This window comes from Heliangelus exortis, chromosome 17 (genome assembly GCF_036169615.1).
Source record: "Heliangelus exortis chromosome 17, bHelExo1.hap1, whole genome shotgun sequence".
Classification (NCBI taxonomy): domain Eukaryota; kingdom Metazoa; phylum Chordata; class Aves; order Apodiformes; family Trochilidae; genus Heliangelus; species Heliangelus exortis.
The window spans coordinates 11,489,215-11,500,510 of NC_092438.1; the positions used below are offsets into that span (position 1 = coordinate 11,489,215).

The window sequence follows — 11,296 nt, forward strand, 5'->3', positions numbered from 1 at the left end:
TCGGACCCTCCCCGCGTCAGGCACCGCCGCGGGGGAAAGCGGCGGCGAACGCCATGAAACGGGTCTGCAGTGACTTATTTACGGTTCGCCGCACCCCGGAGGCTCCACCGGGACCGCCAGGACCTGAGGGGTGGAAGAGCTCCCCGTGACAGGAGCGGCCTCCGCCTGCGCGTGCGCGCAGCATCCCCGAAGTGCCGCCAGGGGGCGCTCTATCCCATCACTGAGACTCCAGGAGGAGCAGTAGAGTTCGAGCATCCGCTCTCTAGAAAGTCACAGAGGCGCAAGGTGTGCCGGGACGGCTGAGTCCTCTTCCCAGACAGCCATCTTCTCCTCGCCAGGACAGAGCTGCGGGGCGCGGAAGGATGAAGGGGTTCCCGGTGGTCGCGCGTTCCCTCTCGGTGCGTGTGTCCCGGAGGCGCTGTGTGCGGTGGGGCAGAGGCTCAGGTGGCGGTGGCGGTGGCAGCGGCAGCGGTTGTCCGGGTCCTGGTCCTGTTGGCTGCGGGCCGGTCTGACCCCAGCCAGCCCCGGGGCGGCGATCCGGGCTGGCGGGCAGCGGGCGGGGGGGCTGCGTTCGTGTCTGAGGGGCTCGCAGCCAGGGGCAGGAGCGGGGGTCTGGGCCGGGGTCGAGCCGGCCGGGCGGATGGCGGAGCGGAGCGGCGGAGCTGAAGGTCAGATAGGCCGCGGACCGGGCCCGGGGCAGCCTGCGCCCAGCTCCGGGACTGCGAGATCCCGCCGGGCCCAGAGGTTCCCCGGGAGCGGCGGACGAGGCAGAGGGAGCAGCGGTCTCTGAGGGGATCCTCTCTCGCCTGGGAAGCCTCAGCTGCTGGGGGGAAGGTGGTGCCCTTGGCAAGCCCGGGGCGGGTGGTTCCGGAGGCGTGGAAGGGCAGAGAAGAACCGCGGGTGCCGAACGTCTGGTTGGGCCGCGGAGGGCTGAGGTGCAACTGGGGTGAGGTGTGCGCTGGAAATGAGCTCTGGAGTAGGGGGGCAAATGGCTTCTGGGCCCAGGATATTTGTGAGTCGGTTTGAGACATGCACTGATAATCCATAAATAAGTAGCCTCCGAGGTTAAAATTAGGTGTCAGTCAAAAATGTGGTGGGGGAGGATAGGAGTATTTCCTAGACTCAAAATAGGTTGAGCAGAGTCTGTGGCAAAGCAAGGGGCATTGTGTCATTGGTATCCTTACTGCTGAGGGTAGCAGTGTGTCTGTTATCTGTGGGGTTTTTTGCTTTAAGATGTAAGGATATGAGGGATTTGGTTTTGTTTTTAACGTGAGAAAAGGAGCACGAAATAAATTTATTTTGGAAATATAAAGAAGGCTTCCAAAAATGATGGAAGAGAATAGCATTTTGGATTGCAAGTAACAGTATTGTCATTTCTGTTGCAAACTACTGAGAGAAGGCTCTTATGATGCTTGCTTCAATCTGAAGGTTATGCCTGGTTATTACTTTGCAGTTTGAGTACTTGCATAGGTTTCCTCTTTGTATGCAGCAGTCAGTGTAGATCAGTTGGTATTCTGAGATTTGACTCTTTGGGAATTGAACACCAAATATATAAGAAAGTTATCTCAAAAGTTGTGTTCTGTGCATGTGGCTGTGTTCTGTAGCTGGCTGGTTGGTTAATTGCTATACAATGGTCCCACAGACTGTAGGGTACCAGTAGAGATTCACACTGCACAACACTTAAGAATAAAAAAAATACAATTAAGTGCTATTTCTTGACCTTCCAGAGGGACCTCAGTGTAACTCACTGTGTAAGTTTCAACAGTGATGTAAAAACAATTGGAATTATGAGGGAATCATTGTCTTTACTTCTGGGCTTGAAGTAATTTGTTGTGTTTCTGCTGTAAATTAATTGCTTTTTTAGTATTTTATGCACTAATTCAGAAACTCCATGCTCTTATGCTTTCTGCTCCAGAAGAGATTTTACTCACTGAAAGTAGCTCCTAAAGTCTCAAGCTCAGCATCTGCAGATCGAGTGAAATTATCTCCAGAGTCTGAGGATCTTGAGGTCAGTATGAATGTGATATTTATTTATTTCTCTTTCTTGTATATATTTTAAAACTTAAAGCAAAACCGTGACAGTACTTCCAGTGGAGGACAAACCATTGTTTTTTTCTTTTTAATACAGATTACAAAATTGCCAAATGGTTTAGTAATTGCATCTCTGGAAAACTTTTCTCCTGCTTCAAGAATTGGTGTGTTTATTAAAGCAGGCAGCAGATATGAAACTTCTGATAACTTGGGGACTGCTCACTTGCTTCGCCTGGCATCCAACTTGGTAGGTGGTCATTCTCCTTGTTTCACTGGGTGGGAGTGGGGCTGCAGCAAACTGGCTCAGCTTTTCAAAATGTCTTCTGTAGAAATTAATAAACAGATAATGTTCAACTTTGGACACTGAACAACCTCAGGTAAATCTCCTAAAATGCCAGAATTCTAAGTTGCCCCCTTTTTTTTTTTTTTTTTTTTAATAGACTACTAAAGGAGCATCTTCTTTCCGTATTACTCGTGGCATCGAAGCTGTTGGTGGTAGCCTCAGGTTTGTAACTACATGTAATGTGTCTTGGTGAGATGCAAACAAGCTGTATGATTAAAGGAAACTAAAATCTAAACTGATAAGCATAACAGTATGTAGGCTGATAAGCTTGGTGATGTGATAGTGCTTGGATGGTGAATGTAGACAAGGAACATTTTTTGTACTTCTTACTGTATTAAGACTCCAGAGTGTGCCTGTGATTTATTTTAAAAACACCTTTCAGTTAACCAAACAGGAATATTGTGTACTTGGAAGAAATGTAGTTTGTTCAGAAAGCTTAATGTTCTTTCTGCCTTTTCAGATTTCAAGATTAAACTTCCTGAATTCAGTAGATATGCTTTTTTTTTGTCCATCTTTTGTGAATAGATACCACTCATCATACTGCAGTTTTGGGAGCAGTTCAAACAGTAGATGCTTTCATTATTTGTCAGTTCAAAGCATAGAAAAACAAGACTAAGAGATACTAAAGAGGGATCTTACAGTGCAAGAAAGCAGTCACAGCATCCTGAAATAATCCAGTAAGACTGATCTGTATAGAATTTGGCATAGAATTTGGTTGAAAGCAGTGTTTTGTATACCTTGAGACTTGACCCATTTTTGCTCCTATTAATCACAGGTGTGCTGAAGCAAGGTGAAAAGACCAACTGTTTTCTGACTGAAGAGAACAAATTGCCTTTTTTAATACATATATACATATTTCTTCCAAGTTTTGCAATTTGTTTTTTTACTTGAAATTATCCTGGTATCTTAAATTCTGCTGGTCCCAAGACACTTGTTATTACTTAAATACTTAAGACACGAGTGTTAGCTTTGTCTGTTTCTGCTGTGTGGGTATTACCACTCCTTTTTTTAAACCACCCTTTTAAGCAGAGTTAGGCTTAACTAGGTATTTTAGCCACTTATCTTGCTGGCAGATTCCATCAGTGGGGAATATGTGAAAACCCAATTCTTTGTTCTCTGCTGTAATGGATTTTGTGTTGTGTTTTTCTCATTTAGTGTCTACTCAACAAGAGAAAAAATGACTTATTCTATTGAATGCCTGCGTGACTATGTGTAGGTATCTAGATGTTGTAAATGGAATTACTGCATTCTTTACAAAAATGCTCTGTAGTAAAGTAGAGCCCTGTCATTTTACAAGGTAGGACTAAAACCTATTTTCATGTCTCTGTAATAAATCAATAAATTGCTGTACTAAGGTTCTGTATCATGTTAGTGTACGAGTGCTACACAGCTGATGTTGAATCCTTACATTTTGTACAGTAATGCTGGTAATTACTGTGGCTCAAATAATATATTTTGTTGATAATACATCACTTACAGCTTAGTTTGAATTACTTTCAGTTTCAAAAGAAATCCATCCTATTACTAGTGTGTTTAATGCCTTTAACTTGTTTTTATCTAGTGGCACAGTAATGGAGTACCTTCTTAATGTCACCACAGCACCAGAGTTCAGGCCATGGGAAGTAAAAGATCTTCAGCCACAACTTAAAGTTGACAAAGCAATTGCATTTCAGAATCCTCAAGTTCGTAAGTCCATTTTCTGATCCATTGCATTGGTTTTGTGGGAGTTTCTTCAGAATGAAAAACTTTGGAAAAAATAGTTTCTCTTTACCTCTGTCACATGACCACTGAATTTGTCAGCTTGCCCTGTTGATAGGTAATTCCTTTCTGTTACAGAATACTTTTTTATAAAGCCACAGGCTTTTCCAGCCTGTGCATAACAACATTCAGAAATAACATGGTGAAGGCAGCTTACACCATTCTCCTTGGCAGTTTCCAGTTTGCCTTTTGAATTTTTTTGAAGTATAACCAAATGATGTGGAACTCATGACTGTAGTTGACAATATACTTGCAGCAGCTTGTGTTTTGAAAACAATATTGAGATATTATTCATCAGTGTGGAAGGAGTGTTCTAGAAACAACTTCTTGCATGTGTGTGGACATAAAAACAATTTGTATTTTCATTCAAAACGAATTGCAGTTTTAGGTTTATGAATTTAGGTTCATGAATTTTAAAAAAAAATCCACAAGGGCTCAACTAAAACCGGGCCTATTCCAATATATCTTTGGCTACTTGATTTAATTCTAATCAGCCAGTTTCACACATGTAGTTCTGCACCATAAATGTTTTCTGTACTACCCCTTCATTATGAACCATCCTCACTTTTAGAGCTCACTGAAGATGACAGCACAATGTTGGTATTTGGAAAACTTGGGGCTTATATTGAAGTACTACTATTTCTGAAGTCTGTGGGAAGAACTATCTTTAATTTTTAAACTTAGATTATCTACGGGTTGGTTTCATAGTAATTTAGAATTATTTTTGAAGAAAGGAATGACATCCTTCTCTTTCCTTGAGTATGAACACACACAAGACTCCTGTCCAACAGAATGAAGAGAATGCTGTTGGATACAAAATAAAACTAATAAGAGAACTGAAGAAATCTGAACCTGGAGATAGCTTGTGTCATGTCTCATCTCTGAACAGTATTAATTAACAGCTTGTGATTTTGCAAGCTCAGTGGAGGCTTACAGTGAAAATGATGATTCTGAAATGAATTAAAAGCACGTTGGGGTGTGGTGGTTTCTACTGCTTCCCCTTCCCCAACATTACTTGTGTTTGTAGTTTGCTGTTAAGGCTGGAAAGTATTGAGCAAGTTACTAAGTTTTGGGTTGTGTTTTGTTTTTTTTTTAGTAACTCAGTTACAAAGAAAAGCCCTTGGACCACGTTCTGTTTCCTGAGGATTTGGAAGATTATTCCAGCCTTGCTTTTGTAGATTTTGTGGTCCCTACAGTGGACTGCAGCTCAGTTTCACAGGAGTAGTACTGAATTTCATAATCTTCATTATTGTGGCTCTCAGGTTAATCAGCATCACTTTAACTTTCCTCCTTCTAGGAGTGCTGGAAAACTTGCATGCTGCAGCTTATAAGAATACTTTGTCAAACTCCATGTATTGTCCAAGTTACAGAATTGGAAAAATTACTTCTGAGCAGGTAGGATTATTTATGTTGTGTCATAAATATGTTTCAGTTTCATTACCAAGAACCAATGATGGTTGACAGAGAAATTTCAGTAAATACACAGTCAGCAGTTAATATTGTATTAGTCTGGTGTTAATACAATTTATTTCCATGCAGTTTCTGATTTTGGGCACAGAACTTGCTTTCAGATTTAGAAAGGTAGTTCCTCTCAGTGAAATGCAAGTGATGTTATATAGAAGGGGTTTGTATTTGTCACTGGAGAGTGTAAATGCTATTCTGTAGACAGTTCCTGTTGGAAGTGTTGAAGTTTGCTGCATTAAGGAGTATAATTCTGGGCAGGGGATGTCAGAAACACACTTGCCATTTTTGTCTTCTATACAAAATGCCCTAAAATATTAATTTACTGTTGCAGCTTCACCATTTTGTACAGAACAATTTCACAAGTGCAAGAATGGCTCTTGTAGGAATAGGTATGTACATTCTTTAATTGACAGTGCAATTCATAAAGGAAAAGTACAGTAGAAATTTGAGTTCTCTGTAGAAGCAAAGTATTGCAATTCACTTGAAACACTTATGTAACTGCTGGAGGGTTTTTTGTGCCATTACATTACTTGGATTAAACTTGTATCACAGGTGTAAAGCACTCTGACTTAAAGCAAGTTGCAGAGCACTTCCTAAATATCCGAAGTGGAGCTGGCATTTCCAGTGCAAAGGCTGTCTATCGAGGTGGTGAGTGTGACTCTTGGCTCTTCTGACTGATTTTGTAATATTGTAATTGTAGCAGTATTCCAAGTTGCAAATGAAACCTGTATTGTTGTTGTGAATGCTCTACATGGGAAGTGACAGCTCAGAGACATCTCCCATCTAAATAAGCAGAGGATTATTTCCTGCTAGGGAGAGTTCGGGGGGAGAAATGAATCCCTGTCTCCAACAAAGCTTTACCTGCAAGATCACTTGTTCCCCAAAACAAAAACCAAGCTGGCCTATGGTTTCTTTTGGCATTTGGGGGAAGATTCCCTTAAGAATAGATTAAGGACTGTCTAGAAGTGATGGTAGGTTTTTGTTTTAGAGATCAATTAGAATGTTGTCTTTAATAAAAGACAAACCAATGCTTAGCTTTCCAGAGCAGTTTTCCTGTACTAGTACCAATAGCTATTCTTTAGTTGGTGAATTGGATCATTCTGTAAACAGATGTGAAAAAACCCTGTAGTTTCCAACACATAATATAAAACAGGATAAATATTCTCAAGAACAGAAGGCACACTATTTTCTGGGTATCTATTTTCTGGAGATTCACTGAGGTTTATCAACTCACACTTTGTGTGGTTTAGAATCAGGTTCAAATAAGGCATAGTTAAGTACTTGGTTTTGTTCTTGCAAGAAAGAGATTTAATATAAAGGACCTTCTTTGAATGTTGTTTTTTTCTCAGAAGGCTATATGTATAGTATGCTAAATATACAATATACAAATAGACTTCTTATTAATAGTTATGAATATTAATATTAATATTAACTCTTATTATTAATAAGAGTTCACTCTGAGGAGTGTAATTATAAAGGGCACTAATGATTAGGAATCTCCAGCAGTGTGACCCACAGCTCCTGACACCTTCTTGCTGTTTAACTGAGTAAACTTGCCATAATTTCACAGTCTGTGTTCTTTCTTGTGAAACTGACTCTGGGCTAGAAATTTTGCCTTTCTGTAGCTCTGAACACACAGTAGTTTCTAACTGAATCTTGCCTTACCTTTTATTCTTTTGTTGTATTTTTAGGAGAAATCAGAGAACAGTCTGGAGACAGCCTTGTCCATGCTGCTGTTGTGACAGAAGGAGCTGTTGTTGGGAGTGCAGAAGCAGATGCATTCAGTGTTCTCCAGCATGTCTTGGGTGCTGGACCCCTTATCAAGAGGGGAAGCAATGTCACCAGCAAACTGTCCCAGGGTATTGCTAAAGCCACTACCCATCCATTTGATGTAAGTTCCATGGGTTACCTGAGTTTAAAGTGCATACCTGAAAGTAAAGTGCATACTGTCCTTTAAGAGGCTGTTAATTCTAGTGAGAATCTTAATTAATTAATTCAGTCTTGCACAAGTTACCATATTTCCTTCCAGTCTGATCTTTCCTCAGCACAGGTGGAGTTTAGGATCCTGAATTGTATTATTTTAGATCCTAATAATAATAATTTTCCTATGCTTGATACTGAGTTCTGATACTTAAAAGAACTGATGATAATGTTTGTTTTGCAGGCTTCTGCATTTAATGTTAATTACTCTGATTCTGGGCTCTTTGGGATCTATGTCATATCTCAGGCTGCACATGCTGGGGAGGTGAGTTGCTGATTACAATTTAGATATTAACAATATAACCCTTAAACTAGTGTTTTTATTTGATACAGTGATTGAGTCATCTGAAAAAAGTCAGTTCATCTGGTTTCTGATGTAGAGAATGCTGTGTTTTCAGTTATGACTTAGTTCTCTAAGCTGGGAGTGAGACTTGCTTCCTGCAAAGTACAAATGCCTAATAAAAACTAGAGCTGGTGCTGATTTGTGTGTGTAAGCCTAAGCACAGTGAGAGGAAAGTCCTGGCTCTTGAAGCTGACAGAACTGAATAGTTCCATGGAAAAATGAGACCATGCCAATTAATGTGGTGTTGCAATTTAAATCCACATGGGTCTTTGTCTCATTTTGGCATTTATTGTAGTGATTTTAGATTTGTTCTAAGGCTGTTCAGCACTGAGTTCAGCCTAACAATCCTAACCCTGGCAGCTGCTCTCCCTTGAAGTTTTCAAGGTGCTTTGAAAATGAATGCTGGAAGAAGGCTTAAAAGATTTCATTTTCTTCAGGTCATTAAAGCTGCTTTGAACCAGGTAAAGGCAGTTGCTCAAGGAGGTGTCACTGATGATGATGTCAAAAAAGCAAAGTAAGTGCATCAAGACCTGACTTGGGTATTGTAAGGCAGAGTTCCTTAACACAGAGCTACTTGTCAAACCCTTAGACTGCTCTGTGCAGCATTGTCCTGTAATTATGTTCTGCATCTTAAGAACAGTAGCAATGAAGGTCTGCAAGGGTAAAGCACAGAACTGGTGAAGTTACATCCAAGTGCTCAAACTGCTTGTCCCTGGGAATACATGAGATGGGGGGAAATTGCTGTTAAAGATGCAGTAAAACCACCAAAGTTACAGAGTTTGATCTGTAGGGGGTTGTGTACATGAGTTGGTCATTGATTGCCCAGTGGTGTTCAGCAGCACTGAGCTTCCAAAATTCTAGTTGTGCAATACAGTGTAGCACAGATTCACCCAAGTATCAAAGTTAAAATATAATCTGTTGCATATATAAAATATTTACAAGACTCCACAGAAAGCTTGGTTACACAAAATACAATAATCTAGATAAGATTGGTTGTGCCTTAGCCACTAAATGGTGAATCCTAAACCTTATATTTGGCATTATTAATTTTGAGTTTTGTAGTTTATTTGGGGGATTTTTTGGTTTTATTTTTGGTTTTATTTTAGGTTTGGTTTGGGAGGTTTTTTGTTTTTGTTTGTTTTGTTTTTAACAAAGCTACTTAGAATTAGGGAGTTACACATGGTACTGTAATTTTTGAGTTTCCTGTCTGGAATGGCATCACATATTGTCTATATTGCTGGTTTTCCTTTAGTGACCAAAAAAAAAACCCAAAAAACAAATTCAAGGTCCGCAATCTTTGCAGTCTTACAGTTCAGTCAAAAATACCAACCCACTTAATCATGTTCTATAGAAATAAACCCATTTTTTTGCCATTTTGACTTTTAAAAAACAGCTAGGACTAGTTACAAAGATTTTCATATGTAGTGTGAAAAAACAGTGTAAACTTGCTGTCTTCTAACAACATGAAACTGTTGCACAAGGAGCATAACCATTTACATTTATTGCTTGTCACAAAAAAATCACTCTGCATACATCTATTTTTTTATGAGAAACTGAAATAAATTTTAAACCTAATCATTAAACTTGATGGACTAGTTTGCCTAATTCCTGAGGTGCCTTCATTACTTACTTCAAACAAATGAATTCTGAGCTAGAGGTCAGACTGTGTCGGGTGGCTGATAATTCTAAGGCAGAAGGTGCTCAAGCATCCTGTCATTTTCATGCTTGGGTTACTTGTGGTGCCTCTTTCCTCACTACAGAAACTACTTGAAAAGGAAAACCTTTAAAAATGGAGAGAAATCTTGAAAACTTAAAGCACCAAAACCTCATTGCACTTAGAGGGGCCCTGGGGAAGGTAATAACAGAACTCACATGTTCATTCATCCTCAATGCTTTGTTTGATGGCAGAAATCAGGTGAAATCCACCTATCTGATGTCAGTGGAGACTGCAGAGGGGTTACTGAATGAAATTGGCTCCGAGTCACTGGTTTCTGGCACACACACATCACCATCTGTTGTTGCTCAAAAAATCGACTCTGTAGGCACTGCTGATGTTGTGAATGTAAGTATGTGATGGCATCTACAGGTGTTCCTTAGTCACTGTCTAAGTTGTTTTTTATTATATACAAAACTGGTGTGTGTGTGTTTATAAACACACTTGTACACTCTTAGAAAAAGCGACTCATTTACAAATCCCAGCTGCCTATCTTTTGATGTCTGTACTTTATTAACAGAAAAGCATTTAATTCAGTACATTGTAAAACTAGCTTAACTGGTACTATGTGGTATTCTCATCTGCTTCACTTAAATTTACCAAAACTGACATCTAGTGCTTGTGGAAAGCTTGATAATAATTTCAGTGCAGGTAGTTGTGTGTAAAGGCTTTTAGAATTCCTCAGTCTAGGTATATTTGGTGTGTTCAATAAAACAAGCTGATTAATTGATGTAACTGCACTGCTGTCCCAAATTATCTTGTTGCTTACAGTTGAAGTACACTATACAGAAACCCATCAGAAAACTTGTTTTTGTGTTGGAGTAGCAACCAACAGTATGCTAAGTAGGAAGGACAGTCCACTAGACTTGTGTAATAATTATTCTTGGAATAACCATTTTCAAAGAGCCTTTTATATCCAACTGTCATTCTGTTATTCCTGTTTAGATCATAAAGTAATGAGGAACTGGTTAGAAGCAGAAGAGTTTACCTGATGACATACTCATAGTAGTGTTGGGATTTTGTTTAAGTAACTTAAGGTGAGGCTATGAGCAGCAAGCTAAACTGCTGTAGTGAATATTTCCTCATGTCCATCTTTCTCATTTATTTGCAGGCTGCTAAGAAATTTGTCAGTGGGAAGAAATCCATGGCAGCTAGTGGAGACTTGGGAAATACTCCTTTTCTTGATGAGTTGTAAGAACAAAACTGGGATGCAGATTCAAGATGGACCTGATCTCTAAGTCGCCTGTGTTCTAAATAAATTACTACTAACTTGTTTATTTATGAATTCAGTTCTTTCAGAAAATTAATCTGGAGTAGTTGCGAGCTTGCACTCATCAAATAAAGTGCTGAGTTCATACATTTTGTGTTGATTTTTTTTCCTAATGAAAACAGAGTCTAAAATGCTGTTAAGTCTGGCTCTGGACACTAAAGATAAAACTGTAGTGAGAATTTTTCACACTTTTAGTGTATATCAAAAATTATCACTGTGATGCAGACAAATACAGTAATTGTCTCTAGTTGTCCATGTGTTCTTGTATGTTTAGGAAATGTTCTTGAAAAACTGTCTGCATCATCCTTTTATCAATGAAGAAACTTACCTTCAAAGACAGATGAGGATGTTGGACCTTTTGAGAGCTTGAAACTGCTACTTGTTTGAGACCAG

General features: G+C 39.8%; 1 protein-coding gene across 2 annotated transcripts; it reads left to right on the forward strand.

The window, feature by feature from the left end:
- Positions 1-209: 209 nt before the first annotated feature.
- On the forward strand, positions 210-10,990 carry UQCRC2 (ubiquinol-cytochrome c reductase core protein 2). 2 transcript variants are annotated; one of them, XM_071760742.1, is made up of 14 exons: positions 210-398; positions 1,919-2,008; positions 2,129-2,278; positions 2,472-2,536; positions 3,530-3,586; positions 3,936-4,060; positions 5,430-5,527; positions 5,928-5,985; positions 6,149-6,244; positions 7,288-7,487; positions 7,761-7,841; positions 8,357-8,433; positions 9,828-9,981; positions 10,745-10,990. In XM_071760742.1, the coding sequence occupies exons 1-14, from the start codon at positions 363-365 to the stop codon at positions 10,826-10,828; spliced, it is 1,371 nt and encodes a 456-aa protein (XP_071616843.1). In that variant the 5' UTR covers positions 210-362; the 3' UTR covers positions 10,829-10,990. The 2 variants fall into 2 exon arrangements, with proteins under 2 accessions (XP_071616843.1, XP_071616842.1); XM_071760741.1 differs by having other exon boundaries at positions 258-398; positions 1,916-2,008.
- The last annotated feature ends 306 nt before the right edge of the window (positions 10,991-11,296 follow it).